Source organism: Atractosteus spatula, assembly GCF_055471065.1.
Source record: "Atractosteus spatula isolate fAtrSpa1 chromosome 10 unlocalized genomic scaffold, fAtrSpa1.hap1 SUPER_10_unloc_9, whole genome shotgun sequence".
In the NCBI taxonomy this organism is placed as follows: Eukaryota; Metazoa; Chordata; class Actinopteri; order Semionotiformes; family Lepisosteidae; genus Atractosteus; species Atractosteus spatula.
Window position 1 is genome coordinate 667,388 of NW_028296629.1, and position 23,996 is coordinate 691,383.

The following is a 23,996-nucleotide window of genomic DNA, read 5'->3' on the forward strand; positions in this document are numbered from 1 at the left end:
CCCACCCCCACCACCCTTTATGTACAGAGGAGCCTCCTGTCCTGACTGGAGGAGCTCACCCAGGTGTGTCTGGAGAGAAGCCAGGGTCTCGGCTTCCACCACAGGGATGGGCGGCTTGTTCCACACCCCTGCCCCACTCTGTGTACAGAAGACCCTCCTGTCCTGGAGAAGCTCACCCAGCTGTGTCTGGAGAGAAGCGAAGGAATAAGCTTCAACAACACGGCCGGGCAGCTTGTTCCCCACCCCCACCACCCTCTGTGTACAGAAGAGCTTCCTGTCCTGAGTGGAGGAGCTCACCCAGCTGTGTCTGGAGAGAAGCCAGGGTATCGGCTTAAACTACAGGGCTGGGCAGCTTGTATCACAGACGGCAAAGGAATCAGACTGCTCCCATCGAGACCATTTTATTGTGCAGTTCCATTATTTCACACCATACAGATGGGGATCAGGCACATGAATTACACCGCGTGTGGGGGATCCCAAGTATGACATTGTGGAGCTACGTGACAGTCACCCCCCTCACTTAAGCTGTCCAAATACCATTAATGAACATAGTCAAAAAGGTGCATTTGAAATTTTCTGCAGTCACACTAGAAACACGGACATGACCAAACCCCCCTGCTGTAGACCAGCAACACCCTAGCCTTGATCCTAGTCTGCATGATAACCCCTCACCAGAACCCCAGGAGCAGGGAAAAGCAATTCCCATCCTCCATGACATCATAAATCACCACATGACATCATCAAGAAACTAGACAGATGGCCTAGCAGGGACCCCATTATAATGCAGGAAGCGCAGAGGCCGTGAGAGAGCTCTTCCCGGTCCTCGTGCTCCTGCCTCAGACGTCGATGGCCATGTCCTGGGAGAGGCTCGGCTGCTTCAGCTCTTGCAGGGCCCGGTCGTACTCCCTCTGCAGCTGCTCTGCAGACAGACTGGAGGGGCGTAGGGCCAGGAAGCTGTAGGCGTCTTCACAGTGAGAGAACTTCTCCCCCCCACTGGAGCAGCAGGCACACAGCACCTGGAAGGACTGCAGTGTGTGTGTGTGTGTGTGCGTGTGTGTGTGCGTGTGCATGCGTTGCATTGATGTAAACAGTACAAATGTGTAGTGTGTATACAGTATAGTTGGGTGTAGAGTGTGGTTGTGTGTATTGTGTATACAGATCAGTGGTGTGTAAAGTGTGTATGTGTTGATGTATGTAGTACGAATGTGCATGCATGTGTAGTGTGTCGTTGTGTGTATTGTGAATACAGATCAGTTGTGTGTACAGTGTGTGTATGTGTTGCGATGATGTGTACAGTATGAATGTGTGCGTGTGTAGTGTATATACAGTATAGTTGGGTGTAGAGTGTGATTGTGTGTACGCGTTGCGTTGATGGATATAGTACGAATGTGTGTACATGTGTAGTGTGTATACAGTACAGTGGGGTGTAGGGTGTGATTGTGTGTACAGTGTGTATACGTTGTGTTGATGTATGTAGTACGAATGTGTCTGTGTGTGTAGTGTGTATACAGTATAGTAGGGTGTAGAGTGCGATTGTGTCAGATCAATTGTGTGTATACATTGTGTTGGTGTGTACGTTGCGATTGTAGTCAGAATGTGTGTGGTGTGCATTTGTGCACAGTGTGTAGATGTGTGGAGAAAAATGGCAGTTATTAACTCTAAAATGAATGACTGTCCTAAAATATCGTAGTTTCCTTATTTCCAGCTACTGTAGACAGCTACCCATCTGACTGACGGAGGCTCCCACTGAAATTCGGGAGAGAAAATCACACCACCGATCTGCCCCTCTGCCCCTCCACCCACCTGCTCCGCCTCATCCAGGCTCTTCAGGTACTCCTCCTTGAAGTCCTGGATGTAATCCAGGAAGCTCTCTCCCGCCTCTGTCTTCTGCCCCAGGCTGGCGATGGCCACCCGGGCAGTGTCGCAGAAGTTGTGCAGCCTCAGCAGGATCTGCTGGACGCGGGACAGGCAGCGTTGCACTTCCTGCAGCTGCTTGGGCTTCCCGAGCTTCCCTGAGGGAGAGGGAGAGAGGGAGAGGGGTGGGCAGCAAGCAACAGGCACAAGGCAGGATTCACCCTGGACAGGACAGCAGTCCATCACAGGACACACACACACACACACACACACACACACACACACACACACACAGGACAGGATGCCAGTCCATCACAGGACACACACACACTTACACACCCTGGACAGGATGCCAGTCCATCACAGGACACACACACACACACTCACCCCGGACAGGACACCAGTCCATCACAGGACACACACACTCACACCCCCTGGACAGGCCGCCAGTCCATCACAGGACACACACAAACTCACACACCCTGGACAGGATGCCAGTCCATCACAGGACACACACACACTCTCACACCCCCTGGACAGGCCGCCAGTCCATCACAGGACACACACACACTCTCACACCCCCTGGACAGGCCGCCAGTCCATCACAGGACACACACACACACTTACACACCCTGGACAGGACGCCAGTCCATCACAGGACACGCACACACTTACACACCCTGGACAGGACGCCAGTCCATCACAGGACACACACACACACACATACATGCTGGACAGGACTCCAGTCCATCACAGGACACACACACACACACGCTGGACGGCCTGCACGCGGTTGAGCTCGGCCGCGTTGTCCCAGATCTCCCGGGCGAGGCGGTTGTCCTCCCCGAAGAGGTGGCGCAGCTCGCCCTCCAGGGCGCTCAGGCGGGCGTTGTTGCTCTTGTCGCTGTAGGCCCAGCAGCCGCCCTGGCGCCGCCTCTTCTCCGCCAGCTTGTCCTGGATCTGCCGGCCCACCCGGGCCTTCTCCTCGCTCAGCCGTGGCAGCCGGTCCTTCAGGGCGTGGGCCTGTGCCCGCAGAGCCTCCGCCTCCTGCGTCTTCTTCTCCCTCTCCTGCTGCTCGCTCTCCCGGACCGCCTTCACGTCGCTGCAGGTGCTGGCCACGCTGCCATTCAGGCTCTCGTACCTGCGGCCAGGAGAGTGAGAGAGAGAGAGATAGTCAGGGGTTCATCCAGCCGGTGACAGAGACTAGACTAAAGAGAGGGTCCCACACTGACAGGCCGGTGGAACTGAGTTTCTTCAGTCTGAAGGGAGTGTCCCACACTGACAGGCCGGAGGAACTGAGTCTCTTTAGTTTGAAGGGAGTGTCCCACACTGACAGGATGGAGGAACTGAGTCTCTTCAGTCTGAAGGGCGAATCCCGCACTGACAGGCTGGAGGAACTTTTAAGTCTGAAGGGAGTGTAAAACTATCTGAAAGTGTTTGAAAGCGGAGAACAGAAAACACCTCTTTGCACAAAGGGTGGTGGGGGTGTGGAACAAGGTGCCCAGCTCTGTGGTTGAAAACTGGCTACTTTCACACCATTGCAGCCTCGGATCCAATAACCATTAAAACAGGCTAGACCAGTTAGAAATGAAAAAGAAGACTTGGCCCTTCTTATGTTCTCACGACAGAGAAAAACGAGTGCCTTGGGGGGGGGAAACGAACGTGAGACTTGACGTATCGTTCAGTAGCCTTTATCCATTTGCACAGCTGTTCAGTTGTACCCTTCCACCTTGAGGCTGACTGAACTCTGATTAAAATGATGAGAATGATACTTAACCCTCTTCCCCAAGAGAGCATCAACAGACCCAGCAGCCGCGAGCTGGAATTCCCCAGAGGAAATAAAGATGTGTACTTTTCCACGACATTATGCATTATATCCTTCTGGATCAGGGTCTTGGACAGCTCCAGGCTGACCCGGGCCGCTGCGTTTGCTGGTCCCTCACCGCCTGCCGAATCGCTGGGAACACCCGTTTCATGACGTCGGTCCCCACGTTGGCGCACTTCGGGGGGGAAGAACCAGAAATGAGAGAGAAAAGTAAAGATACTTGTTCCCCACCCCCACCACCCTCTGTGTACAGAAGATCCTCCTGTCCTGACTGGAGGAGCTCACCCAGCTGTGTCAGTAGAGACGTGCTGCCTCCCCCCCCATCAGTTTTAAATACACTTCCAGGCAGTGGTCCACTACACGAGCATCACTATTAGTGCTGCTGGGCCAGCAATAATGATATTTAAAGGGCGCGTCGCCTACCTGTAAAAACGTAGCCGCCGTGGAGATGCACAGCTTGCGCGACTCCGTGCCCCGCTGGTGGACTTTGGTCTCCAGATCCGGGTACAGGCAGAGGCTGAAGTAGGACACCTTGAACAGCACGGCCGCCTTCTGCACCACGGAGACCAGCTCCTGGAGCTGGATCACCGACTGCACCGCGTGGAAGCCGGCCTGGACTGCGGGCGCACGCAGGCAGAGAGAGAGAGAAACCGGACAGGAGGCTGTGTTAAGAAATCTGCCGCGGGCCATAAGATGGGAGGGGAGGAGACCCTTCAAATGCAGCTGCTTCGGCCGCTGCAGGAAAAGCTCGTCCCAGCAGCAGGGAGGAAAGAATCGGGAGTTTGCGCCGTTCCAGAAGGGGGAACCACAGCGCTGTTTTCACTTAAATCCAAAAATAAAAATTAATTTTCTAGAACATCGATGAGGAAATGGTGGTAACCAAGATCTAATAAGCGGGTCTTTTAGTAGTAACGAGTAACTTTTTTTACTTGTTGTTTGAGGACGCCTCATTGTTGAAGAGAGCCGAGCGGCTGATAATTAAGCCCTTTTCCGCCAGAGGGCGCCCCAAGTCCTATCAAACTTCCATCAGGTCTATGCGTTCCCACAGTTAAGCCATTTTGACATAAGGAAGAGATTCCCGAGGACAATATAACCACCCGCGGCTGTTTTGGGGGGCATTCATTTTCGATTTTGTAAATTAGATCTCACTTGACGCTGCTCAAGAACGTCATCTTTGATTTTCTCAGACTTCCGTCTTTATAATATAACGGGATGAGAAGTTCTTTCGTTTAACAGCGTCTGATCTTTAAGCCGACTTGTCACGCACATGGCATGCAGTCGGTGATCCTTTTTTCGACCTCGGAGGTACCAACACACCTACCTTTGTTCTCCGCCATTTTTGTTGCTGATCTTCTTTACTTCTGGAAAAGAGAGAGACGGAGATCAAAATGTTTTTTTTTTAATAGCTTGGTTTCTCCCTCCCCCGTCTTTTTAAAAAATGTGTGGTAAGTATTTGCTCTTCCTTTCCTTGCAACTCTGTCACCCTAAACGTCACCCAGGCGAGGCTCCCCACTAGTGGGGGTGGAGGGGATCCCCATGACCTGGAGAGAGCTGGAGAGTCCGGAAAGGCGCTATATAGGTGGAAGGGGGTTGAATAATATGAGCTGCACCCCCCTTTTGGGTAAGATTAAACTTTTCCAGGGTCCTTCATTATAGGGGCGGCTCCGACGTGCGTGTTTGCGTCTTCGTTCGTGAATATAGGGTCGCTGGTGTGTTTCTGCCGGTGCCTCGCTGTATCTAATGAATTAATTCCTTATATACAAAGGAGCGGAGGGCGGAGCGCGGAGCGGTGGCTCTGTAGCTCAGGATCTGCGCCTGGGGCTGGAAGGGTCTGCCGGTTCTGCGCTCTGACCCCCAGCTTCTCTCTCCCTGTCTGTGTGTCTCATGGAGAGCAAGCTGGGGTCTGTGAAAAGACACATTCCTCATGCAAGAAATTGTATAGGGCTAATTAAAGTAATCTCATCTTATTTTATAGCTGCTGCCTCTACCGCGTTTGCTGGGGATCGGAGTGAAGTTGCAAATTCTTACCGAATGACAGTTCTAGTGCTCTTCACACGAGACAGGGGAACCCGAAAGAAAGCCACGCGCGTGTCCCTTTTTAATCCTCATTGCGTTACGCATCGGTCATTAAAACCCCCCACAGACGCAGATCTGAACCTTTCTGATTGGAACAGGAACCCCGACACACCCACAGCCCTGCACCGTGAAAGAATGCAGCGCGGGTTCATTCCACTCAGAAAAGCAGAAACGGACACGCTGGGTTTTTTTTTCTCTCCACGTTTCGGCGTGTAGTTAACTTTTAAGCCTGCTTAACACACACACACACACACACTGGACAGGACACCAGTCCATCACAGGACACACACACACACTCTGGACAGGACACTAGTCCATCACAGGACACACACTCCGTGCTCGCGTAGGATCGGCGCGTCCGTGTGACCCTGGATCGTGGATTAATATCGGCGTACCCACCCCGACACACAATGCAGAGCAAAACCCGCAAACCCGCAGGCCGGCCCGATCAAGCGCGGAGAGATGGGCAAGCTGATCGCGCGGGGCAGCAGCCACGCAGAAGAGGACCGAGCTCAAATACGCACCGAGGAGCTGCTGGAAACGCGCGGAGCCGGCTGCATTGCTGAAGATGGTCTGATCTTCGCGGCGGAAAGGAATAAAAGCGTGCAAGAGGAGGAAGAGGGGGGCAGGTTGGCGATACACACCTGTGTGCGCGCGGCCCCGCCCCTCGAACCCCTCACCCCGCGCGACACGCAGCCTTTCCTGCTGAAACGGGTGATTTCTGAAGAGGTGGGAGTTTTCCAGGCAAGTCAAGATAAGAACAGGCGTCGGCTTTCCCCAACCGTCCGTTGTCCAACCCAGCTGTCCCAGTGGGCAAAAGACGTATAATATACGTCTATTAAACGCATACCTTAGACGTCTAAATGTGGTCTGCAATTCGTCTAGAATGAAATTCTAATATACGTCTAAAGTTATACGTCTATGTTTAGACGTTCATTATACATAAATGGTTGGAGTTCTATTATACGGATAAATTTAGAGGACTATTATACATATATGGTTGGAGTTCCGGATAACTTTAGAGGTCTATTATACGGATAACTTTAGAGGTCTATTATACGTATATGGTTAGAGGTCTATTATACATCAAAGATAGGTTTTATAGGTGTAGAAACAAACCAAGCCAATGATTAGGTTTAGAAATTTATTCTGAAAATACACATTCACACCTGAAACATATGTATTTCAAATTATACATTGTATACAATCAATCAACAATCAACATATGGGCAATAATCATAAAAAACACAACTAGTCTTAAACTTCAGCTACAAATTCTGGTAACATGGCAATATACAGTATAGTAATGACAAACACAAACTAATTACATTAACACACTAACTCAAAACCACATTTTGATTCAAATATACATTTTAAAATGTACAACTTCTATATTTCCAAGAAAAAAAATATTACAATGGAAGTTAAGACGATTTTTGTCCACTATTTGCAAACCCTGTCTAATTGTCCTAACAGTTAGAACCAAAAACCTATTATTTTCAGTGTCCAGATCTCCTGGCCCCCTGCCTTGCATATGCATTCTTCAAGTAACACATTGCGTGCTCCTTTATTTCTTTTTCTGTTGATGTAGGGTGGGACTTCAGCAACTAGGAGTATACGGCACTCTGCACAGTGTACGAAGTAAATTATTTTGCAGTAATTAATTTATTATATTTACTATATTTATTATACACGTGTAAATTAATTACTGCAAAATAATTTACTTCGTACACTGTGCAGAGTGCCGTATACTCCTAGTTGCGGCACACACGATACATACTGTACAGTAAAAAGCCTCAGGCACTGTGTTAGATGTGTTTTCGACGTTATATATGAGTTTATTAATGTCGTCGATTTTACGGTTGCAATTCGACGTTGATTATACGTCGAGGCGACGTATATATACGTATAGCCGTATTTTCGCCGTGAATATACGTATATTCGACGAATCAATGCCCACTGGGGTGTCTCTCGGGGCGCGTCCCCAGTCTCTGTCGCGTCCCGCCTTTCACTTGCATGTGAACACACCTGCATCCACGAGGGGCCCGTTCAGCCCGTGGGACCCTTCCGCCCCGTTTGCTGGTGAAGAATTAATTGTTCCGAGGAGCTCATCCAGCTGTGTCCTGAGAGAGGCTTTAACAACAGGTTGGGCAGCCTGTTAATAATAATTAATAACTCCTTACACTTCTATAGCGCTTTCCTGGACTCTCCACTCTCCAGCTCTTCCCAGGTCACGGGGATCCCCTGTAGCCCCACCTGGATGATGCTCCAGTCCACTCAGTACACAGCAGCTCTCAGTGGGGAGGAGAGCAGAGGGATAGATAGATACTTTATTGATCCCGTGAGGGAAATTGCAGTGCAACAGCAGCTTTACACAGACAACACAGCCACAGTGTAACGAATGATACAATAATAATAATAGTACAATACATACAATACAATCAGTACAGTGAGGGGTGCACTAAAAGAGTTACTCACAGTCCGGACACACAAAGAACAGAACAGTATGCAGAAAAATCGTATCATACATATGAATATAAATATAGATGTAAATATAGATATAGATATAGATATAAATGTATTGCACGGGTCCCTGGCATATATTGCACAAAAAACGGTTGTAAACGGGAAAAAGAAAGAGAACAGATGTAGCAGTAGATGTGTAGATGCGTTCAGTCCAGAAACAGGTCCCTGTCAATGTTGCCTCTGCCCAGACACAAGGTGGATGCGTTGTACATTCTTATGGCAGAAGGCAAGAATGACCTCCTGTAGCGCTCCCTGTCGCACCGTGGATGAATCAGTCTACTGCTGAACGTGCTCTTCATTTCTACAAGCCTGTTATAGAGGGGATGGGAGACGTTGTCCATGATGGCCTCTAGTTTGGACACCATTCTCCTCTCAGCCACTACCTCCACTGGGTCCAGGCCAGACCCAATGACAGAGCTTGCTCTCCTGATGAGCTTGTTCAGCCTTTTAGAATCCACTGCTCTAATCCCAGGGCCCCAGCATACCACTGCGTAGAAAACGGCGCTCGCTACCACCGACTGATAGAAGATATGTAGCATCTTACTACATACATTGAAGGACCTGAGCCTCCTCAAGAAGTAAAGTCGGCTCTGTCCCTTCTTATAGATGGCCTCGATGTTCTTAGACCATTCCAGTCTATCGTTGATGTGCACTCCCAGGTACTTGTACGAGTCCACCATCTCCACGCCACTCCCATGGATGTAGACAGGAGTAGGTTTGACCTTTTTTCTCCTGAAATCTACCACCAGTTCTTTTGTCTTTGTTACATTCAGTTCCAAGTGGTTCACCTCACACCACTCCACAAAGCTGCTGACCAGTCCTCTGTACTCCTCCTCCCGCCCACCCTTGATACATCCCACAATTGCAGAGTCATCTGAGAACTTATGCAGGTGGCATGACTTTGAGTTGTACTTAAAGTCCGAAGTATAGAGGGTGAAGAGGAATGGAGAAAGAACTGTCCCCTGAGGTGCCCCTGTGTTACTCACTACCTGTTCAGACACACAGTTCTGAAGTCTCACAGACTGTGGTCTGCCTGTCAGGTAGTCAGTGATCCACGAGGTCATGGAGGCATCGACTTGCATCTCCTCCAGCTTCCTCCTTAGAAGTAAGGGCTGTATGGTATTGAAGGCACTGGAGAAGTCGAAAAACATGATCCTTACAGTGTAGCCAGCCCTGTCCAGGTGTGAGTAGGCCCTTTGCAGCATGATGGGTAAACACCAGGAGGGGAATTGGGCCAGGACACTGGGGTAACACCCCTACTCTTTTCCAGAAACACCCTGGGATTGTTAATGACCACAGAGAGTCAGGACCTCGGTTTTACATCTCATCAGAAGGACAGTCCAGTGTCCCCGTCACTTTACTGGGGCATCAGGACCCACACAGACTGCAGGGTGAACGCCCCCTACTGTCCCCCCTCACACCTCTCCCAGCAGCAGCCTCAGCTTTCCAAGGAGTCTCCCCTCCAGGTACTGGCTAGGCTCACGCCAGCTGGGAGCTGCAAGGTGAGATGGCTGCTGGCCACACCCCCCACCACTCTTTGTGTAAAGAAGCGCCTGCTGTCCAGTTTTCAACCAACTTTCGTGCAGTTTGAGCTTGTACCCCACCCCGGGTTGTGCTTCACCATGAGCAGTATGATACTGGGGAAAAACTGAAACTGGACACCAGCCAGACAGACTGAAGCCTTATTTTTTAGAGTGACTTCTGTAATCGCAAATGCTGACTGGTAACGTGCACAAACGTGATTTTAAGAAGGTCCCCGATGGCCTGAGGCTATTTGGATGACATTTTGTTGAGATAAAGTGGAATTTAATGGAGCAGGAAACAATGATCCGCAGACATCAATTGAAACGAGCCTATAATTAAAAATTCAATCAGGCTTTCATTCTTTTCCAAGCTTCAACACCATACATGCTGATGGAGTCTGCTAGCAGAATCTGTGTGTTACCCTGTACCCAGATAGTGGCAGGAACTGTGAACTCCTGCTGCATTCACATGCTAAACTCTAACCTTCACGTTGGCTTGAGCACAGATGCTTCTCTCTTCCTGTCCTAAATTCCCAAATGGGGAATGTTTACACTAAACTCCCTGATAAGAAAGGAATGTTTTAAGTGCTTTCTGAGTCCTGGAATTTCTTGAGAAAACTATCTCAAAGACAGGAGGGGGAGGGTGGAGAGAAACGTGTATAAATAAGCTGTGTAGAGTCATGTCCCTTCTGAGCTACTAGGACTACTATGGTCCTTATTGTGGTTCTTGTATGCAGACAATAAAGCTTGGCTGGACGAATAGTCACTTCAGGCTCGAATCTCTTGGTTTCTACAATGCCAGCTGATCTGCTGGAATATCGTCAAGTATAACAGTGGCTAGGACTTTGAAGATCGTTTATGGTGCGTATTTTCATATCTGCACTTTGTTAAACACAACAATATGATCCCAATAAAGGTGAGAAGATCCGGCCTTTACAGTATTTAGAAGTTATTTGATCTGAGGAGCTCATCCAGCTGTGTCCTGAGGGAAGCCAGGGTATCGGCTCCAACAGCTTAGCTGGGCAGCTTGTTCCCCACCCCTGCCACCCTCTGTGAAAAGAAGAGCCTCATATCCTGACTGGAGGAGTTCATCCAGCTGTGTCTGGAGAGGAGCCAGGGTATCGGCTTCAACAACAGGGCTGAGCAGCTTGTTCCCCACCCCCACCACCCTCTGTGTAAAGAAGAGCCTCCTGTCCTGATTGGAGGGTCTCACCCAGCTGTGTCTGGAGAGAAGCTGGGGTTACCAGCTCCCAACAGCATAGCTGGGCAGCTTGTTCCCCACCCCCACCTACCCTCAGCGTAAAGCGGTGTCTCTGTTTCTCAGTTCCATATGCCCTTTCCCGGAGCTCCTGTTTCTCTGTTCTTTTTCAGACATCCACTGGGTTGACGTCGTCCCCGGGGCCTCCAGGGAAGGCATGCTAAGAACATCCTGCTAACAGAGTCCACTGCTAGAGTGTCAGAGGCCAGAGGCGTGTTCTGTCATGCCCCTTCAATAGCTTCAGGTCACTACAGATCATTTTACTGTGGCTGCTGAGGTGGGTACACCCCTCTGTTATGTTCCTGCTCATGTCTCTGGCGCTCTGTGAGTGTGTGAGCCCAGCCGTCTCCGTCATCAACCTCAGCAGCTCGCCTGCGTTTGAACACTGGCTCTCTTTCACACAATATGAGAACAGGTTTTTGCCTTTTTTTAACTGTCCTCCAGTTTGGTATTTTGCCATGTTTCTATTAATTTAAAATTATGCCCCCCCCCAAAAAAAAAAAAAACGAACCGGATTTGTATTGTGTTCCAGATTCTTGTAAAGAAGAGTTTTTATGATTTATTTATTTTTATTATTGAGCCCACTCCTGAAAGGTAAAAGGACTTATTTTCTGTAGGGCTTGAAATCTGAAGCTCCAGACATCATGAATGTAGAAGATAATATCATTCTGATGTTGACTCCAGCTGTGGAAATCCTGATATTCGAACATACTGTACACTCTTCCCTCAGGAAATGGGTACCTTGCTTATGAGTACTGAGTACTCTGTCACTGACAGAACATGAAACAAAACATTTTACTGTCAGTGTGGGACACCCCCTTCGGACTAAAGAGGCTCCGTTCCTCCAGCCTGTCAATGTGGGACACCCCCTTCAGACTGAAGAGGCTCAGTTCCTCCAGCCTGTCAGTGTGGGACACCCCCTTCAGACTAAAGAGATTCAGTTCCTTCAGACTAAAGAGACTCTGTTCCTTCAGCCTGTCAATGTGGGACACCCCCTCCACACACACACACTGCAGCCCTTCCAGGTACTGTGTGCCTGCTGCTCCAGTGTGTGGGAGAAGTTCTTTCACTGCGAAGACACCTACAGTTTCCTGGCCCTGCGCCCCTCCAGTCTGTCTGCGGAGCAGCTGCAGAGGGAGTATGACTGGGCCCTGCAAGAGCTGGAGCAGCTGAGCCTCACCCAGGACACGGCCATCGGAGTCTGAGGCAGCCGGCTCCTTCCCGTCTCTCTCCAGGATGAAAACAGATAGGTACTTTATTCATCCGGTAAAATTCAGGTGCTACAGCAGCCAGGCACAAACAACACAGCACAGTACAGATATAGTAATACAGTAATACAATACCATAACTAACTAAAATGGAATAAAGAATTACAAACAACAGAAAAGGCACACAAAGAAAAAAAATGAATGTACAGAACACAAGGAAGGTGTAACACACAGTATAGATGTTGCACACTCCCAAGCACTCCCAAGTGAATAATAAATGAATTACCCATTCCACTTCCAAGTATTGCACTATAACCTAGATGTAGACAGAGCGCCAGTAAAACAGAGCACTGGTTGATTACAGATTACAGAGGAATCAGGTTTCAGGTGTGCAGGTCACTGCTGCCCCTGCCCAGACATACCGTGGTTGGGTTGTAAAGTCTTATGGCAGAATGCACGAATGATCTTCTGTAATGGTCCCTGTCACACCCTGAGTACTGGGACAAGCTCTTTCACAGCTACAGCGCCTCTGCTGTTTCTGCAGTATAGTTAGTCACTTGGCAGCTGTAGTCCAGGTCCCTGCTAGGCAGTCTGTTTACTTTATTGATGTTAAATAATCAATCAGTGTTAAACAATTGGAGGACCTCACCCAGCCTTTTCTCAGGACACAGTTGGACATCGGCTTCAACAACAGGGCTAAGCAGCTTGTTCCCCACCCCCACCACCCTCTGTACAGAAGAGCCTCCTGTCCTGAATGGAGGAGCTCACCCAGCCGTGTCTGGAGAGAAGCCAGGGTATCGACTTCAACAACAGGGTAGGGCAGCGTGTTCCCCACCGCCGCCACCCTCTGTGTAATGAAGACCCTCCTGTCCTGACTGGAGGAGCTCACCCAGCCATGTCTGGAGAGAAGCCAGGGTATTGGCTATAACAACAGGGCCGGGCAGCTTGTTCCTCATCCCCACCACTCTCTGTGTACAGAAGAGCCTCCTGTCCTGACTGGAGGAGCTCACTCAGCTGTGTCTGGAGAGAAGCCAGTGTATCGGCTTCAACCACAATGGCTGGGCAGCTTGTTCCCCATCCCCGCCGCCCTCAGTGTAAAGTGTGGTGTCTCAGTCTCTGAGTTCCAAATGCTCTTTCAAGGAGCTCCTGTCTCTCTACACTTTTTCAGACGTCTGCTGGGTTGATTTCATCCCCAGGCCTGAAGTAAAGACATTTTGAAAGCATACTGATAACAGAGACGAGAGTTTAAGAGACTGGGAATATGCTCTGTCAGGCTTCTTCGACAGCTGTAAATCATTTCCTGCCACAATTGAAGCTCAGGTCTGCACAAGTCCCTGGTGCTCTGTAAGTGAGTGAACCCAGTCGCTTCTGTCATTAATTTCAACTGGTCAGGACCTGTATTCAAACATTGGCTAATTTTTTTCAATAATATTAGAACAGGTTTGGTATTTAATTTTCCTCCATTTTGGCATGTTTCTATGAATTTGAAATATGATTTCATGTTGTACAAAAAACTAACTGGATTATTTATTGGTCCCGATTCTCATAAGTGAGTTTTGTGTTTTATTTTTTTCATTATTGCACCCACTCCTGAGCAAAGTACTTATTTTCTGTAGGCTGCAGTTTCTCATCTTACAGTCGAAAGCTCCCTCAGACCCTGACATGTACCGTATCTGGTTGCTGAAATCGCTGTACATTGCTGTTAACACACATGACTCTGGTGATTTCACTGACACCTTACAGAAAAGGGTCTCACGTGAGCCCCTGTCCACACAGCTGTGTACATTAGTGGGAGAAACACAGTGGGCTGCTTGTGTCAGAACACTGTAATAGCATCTGCAGGAATGCCTCCTGGTAGAGGTGTCTGCCGAAGGGGGTGGGGGCAGAGCAGTCCAGACCCAGTGCCACGAGCAGGGGGCATTGCCCCCTCCACTGAACTGTCCTGCCCCCTCAGTTTTGGACAAAAGGACTTTCGCTTACTTAACTCGCGCCCTAAAAAAATAGATGTGCTTTGTCAACGGTCAGATAATGAACATGAACCCCCAAATTTGCAGGCGCTGCATGCGGCTGTCTCACGTGCCGGAGGGCTATCCGTACAGGAACGGCACCTATTCCATGGTTCCTGGGTGTCCGCATTACGATGAAGTAGTTCCAGTAGGGAGCTGCGTCAGCATGCGTAGGCTGCAAAAGGACAGGCAACGGGCTTCTTCCCTGCTGCAAAGAGAAGAAAGGAAAGACAACGTTTCTTTTCCCTTCAGCAGGGAAGAAAGCCGCCGCCTGTCCCCTTGCAGCATTATTTCGATCTTGTGGGCTCAGGTGGACCGATAGCTTGCAGGAGTTTATCCCGATACTTACAGTCGTTCTATAACGAGGACGGTAGTTACAGGAATCTGTGCTTGCTGTTGGTTTCACAGCTCTGTTTTCTTAACCTGGAGGGGAGACCTCCTGGGAAAATTAAGGCTGCTGCTGGGAGAGGTGTTAGTTGGGGCCAGCAGGAGGCGCTCACCCTGCGGTCCGTGTGGGTCCTGATGCCCCAGTATAGTGACTGGGACACTATACTGTAAATAGGCGCTGTCCTTCGGATGAGACATAAAACTGAGGTCCTGACTCTCTGTGGTCATTAAAAATCCTAGGGTGTTTTTGGAAAAGAGTAGGAGTGTTACCCCAGTGTCCTGGCCTAATTCCTTCCTGGTCTTTACCCATCATGGCCTCCTAATAACCCCCCTCTCTGAACTGGCTTCATCCCTCTGCTCTCCTCCCCACTGAGAGCTGCTGTGTGCTGAGCTAACTGGAGCATCATCCAGGTGGGGGCTGCACACTGGTGGGGCTGGAGGGGATCCCCATGACCTGTGAAGAGCTCTGAGTGGAGAGTCCAGGAAAGCACTATATAAGTGTAAGCAATTATTAATTATTATTATTATACCTCAGGATATATAGCTCCACTTGCAATTATTATTATTATTAGCGATTCAGAACCTCGATGCAGCTACAGAGATGAACGAACGCACGGGGTATTTCGCCCCTCCGGGCAATAATAATAATCGCGAGGGCGCCGGTGAACGTGAAACCGGGCTTCTTCCCTCAACACCAAACGGCTCGTCGGTATCTTCGATCACAATCGTCAGGGGGCCTGGTTGTGAAATTCCACTGGGACAGTCACGGCGGCTCCATTTCACCTCCCCCCCTCCTCCGAATTTCAGACGCCCCCTCCCCTACAGATGTTTCCCCTGGAGCAGTCTGAGTAGGGGCGGGGTTCTCCAGCCCTGTGAGCCTTATATGGCGTTTCTTACCTGTTAGGAGCACTAAAAAACAGACTCAGGGAGGGCACACTGTCGCAGTCCTCCAGGAAGAGCTGAGAGAGCTTCGTACAGCCGTGAGTCTGAACACTTTTTTTTATTAATACGCTCTGGGATGCCTTACTTTATCCGTTTATAATAATAATAATAATAATAATAATAATAAACTTTATTTTATATAGCGCCTTTAAAGGTGGCTTCTCAAAGCGTTTTACAGGATGACAACAACAATAAATAAAAAAACATACACCAGATAAAACACAATTACAATACACAGAGGAGACCGTGGATGGTGGTACTAAATACAGCAGGAGCAGAGGGGTGAAGAATGGAACCAGTTCAGTAATAGAAGCAGTTCAGTAAAGGCTCTTCTAAAGAAGAAGGTTTGGAGTCTGGATTTCAAGGAGTTTAGAGAAGGTGACTCTCTGATATCCTTGGGCAGAGAGCTCCAGAGCTTGGGGGTATAACAGGAGAAGGCCCTGTCACCCATGTAGACGGGCTTGGGGGACAGTAAGGAGCTGCCTTTGCCATGTGCTTTCGATTTGAACCGGACAGTCTTGTAGTCCTCCTGTCTCTCCTGGTCTTAATGTGGGGGGAGGGGGAGGGTGTGTGTGTGTTGTCCGCTGGTCACAGAAAAGGATTAGTCGTTAAGAGGACACCAGGTGCTCGGTTTACGAAGATTTGCACAGCATTCCAGTGAGCTGTGAGGTCGCTAGAAAAATGCGGCTTAAACTTGTGTAGACTTGAAACCGGTGTGTGCTTTCTCCACTTGATACCTCCCCAGTAGGGTATCTCAAGCAGTGTATTGGTCTCTCAGCTTGCGTTGTCATTCATCTCAAACCCAGCTGCTCTCCATCGGTGACGAGCTGGTGTTCTGGCATAGGAACGGCAGGGAAATTACTTTATATTCTTGATATTTGCCTTAAATAAATAAACAACTTCTTTCTCTTTGCAGGAGAGACGTTTTGGTGCCGAAGGTCCCATCGAACTTGCTTCAGGATGTCTCAGTGTCGCGGTAAGTGTGTTCCGATCCATTAACCCGAATCAGATATTGTGATTCTCTGACTTCAGCTGTGGTTTTTGAACCTTTGCTGTCTTACAGAGGTATGGTGAGGCTTTAGAACTCAGGAGCTGAACCCCAGTGTACTGTCTTGATTTCAGTTACTGAAGGTGTTTGCTCAGGGCAGACATGCAGAAAGTTTCACACGGACTCAGGGGCTCAAGGTGTTCTGGGTTGGGAGGGTTTTGACATGGGTGAGCGCGGGGGTGATTTTTTGCTGAATGTCTCTCTCTCAGACCTAGTGCCTGCGGATCAGCAATTGATGAACGACATGGAGATGTTCAGAGATATGGTCCCGGCCGCAGAGAAGACGGCTCTGCTCTTCCACCTGTCCTACCTGTGTCTGGCCACCCACCCCGAGCTGGAGAGGAAGCTGAGGCTCAAGGCCACCGAGAGCCAGCAGCTGTTCGCCTCCTCCGAGGTCCTGCTGCTCCAGGTGAGTCTGTGTGTGTGTCTCAGTTGTGTGTGTGTGTGTGTGTGTGTGTGTGTACGTGTACGTGTGTACCTGCTGCTACACGTGTGTGTGTCTCAGTTGTGTGTGCAGCTGCTGCTCTGTTTTTCTTTGGTTTTCAAATTTAAAATCTGAATAAAATATCATTTTCAAATGGGTTCTACAATTGAACTTATATCCCATACATTTAGTTGGGTCTTGGGAGATCACACTTTTGGTAAAAGTTGCAATTTTGTCAAATTTACCAGAAAGGGAGCACTAAATTTTAAATGCCTTGCTGTATTCATAGATTCCATTATTGAAATATAATTTTCTTGTTGCTCAGGCTGTACAGGAAATGTCCCTGGGAGGCTTCCATAGAGTCCTCCAAACTCCTACATGGAGTTTCCATGTTCTCCCTGTGTTCATGCAGGTTTCCTCTGGGTGCTCCAGTTTCCTCCCATAGTACAAAATCGTACTGGCAGGTGCATTCTCCCTGGTGTGGGTGTGTGAGTGTGTGTGTCTTTGTGTGTCCTATGATGGACTGGTGTCCTGTCCAGGGTGTGTGAGTGTGTGTGTGTCCTGTGATGGACTGGTGTCCTGTCCAGGGTGTGTGAGTGTGTGTGTGTCCTGTGATGGACTGGTGTCCTGTCCAGGGTGTGTGTGAGTGTGTGTGTGTCCTGTGATGGAATGGTGTCCTGTCCAGGGTGTGTGTGAGTGTGTGTCCTGTGATGGACTGGTGTCCTGTCCAGGGTGTGTGTGTGTCCTGTGATGGACTGGTGTCCTGTCCAGGGTGTGTGAGTTTGTGTGTGTCCTGTGATGGACTGGTGTCCTGTCCAGGGTGTGTGTGAGTGTGTGTGTGTCCTGTGATGGACTGGTGTCCTGTCCAGGGTGTGTGTGTGTCCTGTGATGGACTGGTGTCCTGACCAGGCTGTGTGTGAGTGTGTGTGTCCTGTGATGGACTGGTGTCCTGTCCAGGGTGTGTGAGTGTGTGTGTCTTTGTGTGTCCTGTGATGGGCTGGTGACCTGTCCAGGGTGTGTGAGTGTGTTTGTCTTTGTGTGTCCTGTGATCACTGGTGTCCTGTCCAGTGTGTGTTTGTGTTTGTGTGTGTGTGTGTGTGTGTGTGTGTGTGTGTGTCCTGTGATGGACTGGTGTCCTGTCCAGGGTGAACCCTGTCTTGTGGCTGTTGCTTGCTGGAATATATCCTAGTTCCCCCAGTCTGTGACCCTGTACTGGAGAGAGCTGTGGGAAAATGGATGGATAGTCTCCTGTAAAATACATCCCAATCCTAAAATCTAGAACCGGGGTGTCTTCCCTGTTGGAATAACAGCACTGGAGACTCTGAGACAGCAGGGGGTCAGCATTGGAAAACAGAGATAACTGCACTGGCGCTTGATCTCGCTCGCAGTGCGCCAGTACGGGGACCAACATCGTCGGCACCATGCTGCCGATGATCCGGATGGCGGTGAAGAAGAGGAATGTGGCGCTGGCCAAGAAGTTCCTGGACAAGTCGAAGGGCTGGATCGAAGACATCTGCCACCAGGTGGACCGATCGGTGGAGAAGTAAGACCCCCCCCCACCAGAGCTCCGGCTCTGCTGTGGGGGAGCCCATCACCGCAAGCAGCCAGATACCCTGGGATATCGGGACGCATTCCGACCGAGCAGCTTGTTCCACCTTCCCACCACCCCTTGTGTAAAGCACGCCCTGTTAGGGTTGAATTATCCACTCCCATACTGTCTCGGGAGCTGCTGTTTGCTTCATATTAGTTAGACTTTAAGCCCAGGGTGCCCGTTATAGTTGTTTTTGACACCACTGAATACCTTATTTTACCAACTAGGAGAAAGTACTGCAAGATCCTCTTCTGCTGTTGGCGTCAAACGCATGAGAATGCATCAACCCAGTCAAAACTCTTCATCGGTCACCCAGTAACTTCAAGACCACAAACCAGGGAGCCAATGAGAGGCAGAGTAGTTTATAAGATCACTTTATTGGCCCTTTACAATTTCTTGCATTAGGAATTGGTCTTTTTGCAAACCCCAGCTTGCTCTCCATGAGACACACAGACAGGGCAGAGAGAAGCTGGGGGTCAGAGCGCAGGGTCGGCCATTTATACTGCGCCACCTGGAGCATCTGGGGTTCAGGGCCGTGCTCAGGGGCCCCAGCGGAGTAGGATTGCCCTGCAGTATGCACATATGCAGTGCATAGGAGTTCGCATTGGCCCCGTTCTCTCGGGAGGCGTACAGTACAAAAAGACGACGCCCCACAGTGTGCACGGCACATTACAAAAAGGTAAATAACGACAGTCACGACAGCCCACCACCATGTACAGCCAAGCACAATAACAATAACAACTGGACGGTAGAATCACGATAAGTACAGTAACGCCAGTGAGAAGAGCAGAACGCGGAGGCGAGTGGAGTTCAGCAGCTGTAGTGGTGAATCATTCACACTGCTGCCCTCTGGTGGCGAACAGGGGGAGATTCCTTCCACTGGGTCCCAGGCTGCTTTCAAGCAGCAATAATAATAATAATAATAATAGTAATAATAATTGCTTACACTTATATAGCGCTTTTCTGGACACTCCACTCAAAGCGCTTTATAGGTCATGGGGATCCCACTATCACCACCAGTGTGCAGCTCTTTACAGGTCATGGGGATCCCACTACCACCACCAGTGTGCAGCCCCACCTGGATGATGCTCCAGGCCTCTCCCCACACATCAAAACTCAGTGGGGAGGAGAGCAGAGTAATGAAGTCAATTCAGAGAGGGGGGTTATTAGGAGGCCATGATTGGTTAGGGCCAATGGGAAATTTGGCCAGGACGCTGGGGTAACACCCCTACTCTTTTCGAGAAACGCCCTGGGATTTTTAATGACCACCGAGAGTCAGGACCTCGGTTTCACGTCTCATCCGAAGGACGGAGCCTTTTTACAGTCCTGTGTCCCCGTCACTATACTGGGGCATTAGGACCCACACAGACCGCAGGGTGAGCGCCCCCTACTGGCTTGACTAACACCTCTCCCAGCAGCAGCCTTTGTTTTTCAGCCGGTGGACATCTCCCCCCCCCCCCGTCTCTCGGATCGCTGGCCCAGATTCTCCTGTCCCGTACGGTCTCGGGTAGGGGGCGGGCTGCAGGCTTCCACACAAGAGAGGGGTCACAGCTCTCTACCCCGTCTCCTCCTCCAGGTACGAGAATCTGAGCAAAGGCGTGGGCGACACCTGCAGCGACGTGGTCAAGACCAAGGCAGACAAGGAGCGTCAGGAGAAGGAGAAGACAGCGGAGGCCCGGGCGCTGGAGGGACAGTGCAGCAAGCTGGACGTCTCGGTCAAACAGCTGCAGGGGGAGAGGAACCAGCTGGAGAAGGACATCCAGGACAAGAACAAGGAGCTGCAGGGCCTCATCAACAGCATCGGGGAGCGCGACCGCAAGTTTGGCATTGTGGCAGCCGTGGTGCCCATCCTGGGCGCCATGATCAACACCATCCAGAAGGCCGCCAACGACCCCAAGGACAAGGCGGCCGTGGAGTCCCTCAAGGTCCAGCTGGAGGAGCTGCGCAGCCGCAGGGACGCCAAGGTGTCGGAGCTGTGGCAGAAGGAGAAGGAGCTGATCCGGCTGCAGCTGGACTACGCCAAGGTCCAGATCGACATCGGTAGGCGGGCGGGTTGCCGGATTGTGGGGCCGCTGGGACGAGGTTTGTCTGTTGGGGTGAGATCACAGGCTCGGTGACCCTGATTCCCACCGGCAGCTCAGGACAGTGCTGTCCCGGTCCGGCAGTTCAATGCATGAAAACGTCCTGTGTGTAACCTCCAGGCTTGGCTGGCAGATCGGTAACTGACTGAGAAGCAGATCTCAGCCAGCTGTGTCTTGACCCAATTCTGGGTGTTGGCTTCAGCAACATGGCTGGGCAGGGTGTTCCCCACTCCCCCCACCCTTTGTGTAAAGAAGCTCCTCCTGTCCAGCTGTGTCTTGACCCAATTCTGGGTGTCGGCTTCAGCCACATGGCTGGGCAGTGTGTTCCCCACTCCCCCCACCCTTTGTGTACAGAAGAGCCTCCTGTCCCGACTGGAGGAGCTCACCCAGCTGTGTCTGGAGAGGAGCCAGGTTATCGGCTTCAACAACACGGCTGGGCAGCCTGTTCTCCATGCCCACCACCCTTTGTGTAAAGAAGAGCCACTTGGGTTCTATCTGCACTCAAATCAACATGAACATAAATCAATATGAACAATAACGCTGCAAAGGCTAATTAAAATGTAAATTTCTCTGCAGTAAGCTTAAAAGGCTTCAGCAGTAGTCCTGTCCATAGCTAACCAGAGACTTAGAGAAATGCACTAATGTTTGTAATAATGTGTAATTAACAGTGTGATAACATGTTAAGAGGTTGCTTATAACAGACCTGAAGTGTCACCAGAGTTAAACAGCTTCATTCTCGAAATCTGCCGTTTTTTTCCATCTAAAAATGACATTTGCCTCTTGATCCAGCCTCTCCAGCAATTCCTGTTTTCCTCCTCTGCTTCCCAGGATCCATTGGCGACCCCAAGCAGCTGGCGGAAGTCCAGAAGTGCCTGACCAAGATCCAGGAGATCCTGCTGCAGATGAAGAAGTTCTGGGAGACGACCGGCGTGGCGCTGGACAACCTTAAGCAGAGGACCTTCGCCGGAGAGGACATGCTGGACTTCCTGGAGGACTGCGAGATGGACTTCCTGTCCAGCCTGGATAAGGCCGAGCCGGTCAGTGTTGTTTTTTTTCCCAGCGTGATTCTGGTAGATCAATCTCAGAGCGGGGGTGGACAGAGCTGTCCTGCCTGGCGTCTCTCTCTGTCGGGTTGAGCTTCTCTGATCTGGTACCTGTTGGCCCAGATCTTTGTCCTGCACACCCCAGACACTCTGACTTGTCCAGACATTGTGCTGCAGCACCAACAATCCTACAGGCAGCCCCTGAGCTGCTGATGCGGTGGTTACTGTGGCTTCTGATGGGTGCAGTGCTTGTCCTGTATAGGCGCGGGTGGTGTCGTGGGGAGGCTGTTCTGTCATCACTCTGTCAGGTGGAATAAGAAAAACGAGAGTCAAAAGTGTAGCCTAAGGCGATGGAGACCAAAGGCTACGAGATTGAAGAGCAAGGTGGGAGGTTTCACAGGGGACGCAGGTGATCATGAGCTGTAGCTGTGGATCAGGGAGAAGTCATGTGCTAAACATCCAGATGGCCCCCATTGCCTTCTGGGCTAGAATTCGGTCAGATCCTTTCACGGGTCAGGGATAATCCTGCAGGTGGATTATCGCTGCAAGGGTTTGCGAGACACGCGGACCGCCCCAATGCCTTCTGGGATAGAGGTGCGTCCCCCCGAGAGAGCAGATGATTCCTGGCGGGCTGATGGGTGCATTTTGATTCCAAATGGTCCACGTTATTCTCCAGGCCTCTGTGTGGCAGGGATAAATCTTGTTGCTCTGAACTGCCCTTCACTGAACGGTCTCAAACCCCCTCTCGCACCCAAGATGGCAACTGCCATCCCCACTGGTTGCTGCTGGAAGAGGTGTTACTGGGGCCAGCAGGGGGCACTCACTCTGCGGTCCACATGGGTCCTAATGCCTAGTACAGCGAGATCTCGTGTTTCCCGCGCCGCTCAGGTCGACCTCACGTCTGTGCTTCTCCTCCTCCCCCTCCCCCTCCCCCCCCCGCAGATCTGGAAGAGCTTCTGCAACGTCTGCATGCACGTCCGCGGGATGTTCATCCTGCAGTCCAAGGAGGCCTACAGGTTCCTGGAGGTCAGCCCCTCGGCCCTGAGCAAGGAGCAGTGGCAGCAGGAGTACGACAGCGTGGTGGCGCAGCTGGACAAGCTGAACCCCCCCACCATCCGGGAGCTGCCAGAAAAAGCTGCTGGGAAGGCGGTTGAGGGGCCGAAGTAGGGAGGCGCTTCGAGTCGGGGGGCTGCTGGGATATCGACCGCTCTGAAGGGGTCGACTCCTTCCTCCGCCCCCAGTTCGTGAGGCTCCGGTGATGCTGTTCACACTCAATAAAAAGTCGGTCAGCACCTCTTGCATAGTGGCTTTTTTTTGCAGTGATTATCCGTAAAAGAGGCCGGTGAGACCCCTTATTTTTTTGGGGGGAATGATGCACCTTTCGTCGAACCTCTGTTTGGTGAAGGCAGATGGGCCTCAAGGACCTCTTCTTTTAATCCTCTGCCCATCAGCGGGTCCTCTGCTGTCTCGATCATGTGACGCAAGAGGGTGCGAGGCTCTGACAAAGATGGCGGCTTGTGTCTGAAACTGCATTTCCCAGAAGGCATTGGGGGGGGGGGATAACCTGTGCCATCCTCTGTCACCTGACTGATTTGGAGGCAGACCATTGGTCAGGTGACTGCTTCAAGCCAGGAAGCTGAGGACTCTAGGTCAGCTTTCTTCCCACTGGCTGTACTTCAGTTATATAGCACAGCACAGTGCCTTACAGCGCTGCGGCCCCGGTTTTGACTCCTGGAGTGCTCTATCTGTGTAGAATTTGTACGTTCTCCCTGTGTCCATGTGGGTTTCCTCCCACAGTCCAGAGACATGCTGGTGAGTTCATTGACGTCTAGGAAAATTGGCCCAGGTGTGTCACCTTAGTCTTTTTCTACATTTCTGAATCTCACAGAGTTTTCCTGCCTGCACAGTAGTGGTAGAAACCATGAAGTTAATTCTTCTGATCGGCTTTAATTCAGACCTTTGTCTGCCAATTTCCCTATGGGATTAATAAAGTATTATCTATCTATCTGCCTAATTAGACACCCCACCATCCCGATGCTCAGGGCATGACCATGACTTTCCCCCCCCAGCTGCGTGTAAAACACAGGAGGAGGAAAGAGGCTGGTTCTCTTTCGTCTGGAATGATTCATGGGGGGTTTGACTGGATTTGGAGATGGGGATCGGGGTCCATTTTGTTTACGGAAATAAGCAGCCATCACATTAAT

The 23,996-nt window shown here is 50.5% G+C and overlaps 2 protein-coding genes across 2 annotated transcripts; one reads left to right on the forward strand and one right to left on the reverse strand.

Moving 5' to 3' along the window:
- Positions 1–388: 388 nt before the first annotated feature.
- LOC148811536 (uncharacterized) lies at positions 389–7,789 on the reverse strand. The gene is made up of 7 exons (XM_088908749.1): positions 7,784–7,789; positions 6,280–6,556; positions 5,001–5,040; positions 4,103–4,296; positions 3,707–3,854; positions 1,804–2,995; positions 389–1,488 (listed from the first exon to the last, which is right to left on the reverse strand). Exons 1-6 carry the CDS (start codon positions 7,787–7,789, stop codon positions 2,605–2,607), a joined length of 1,056 nt encoding a protein of 351 aa, XP_088764875.1. The 3' UTR covers positions 389–1,488; positions 1,804–2,604.
- A 7,807-nt stretch (positions 7,790–15,596) lies between these two features.
- LOC148811537 (uncharacterized) lies at positions 15,597–23,084 on the forward strand. Its single transcript, XM_088908754.1, has 7 exons — positions 15,597–15,643; positions 16,522–16,581; positions 16,863–17,062; positions 18,466–18,620; positions 20,245–20,708; positions 21,578–21,786; positions 22,735–23,084. The coding sequence occupies exons 2-7, from the start codon at positions 16,566–16,568 to the stop codon at positions 22,957–22,959; spliced, it is 1,269 nt and encodes a 422-aa protein (XP_088764880.1). The 5' UTR covers positions 15,597–15,643; positions 16,522–16,565; the 3' UTR covers positions 22,960–23,084.
- Positions 23,085–23,996: the final 912 nt, after the last annotated feature.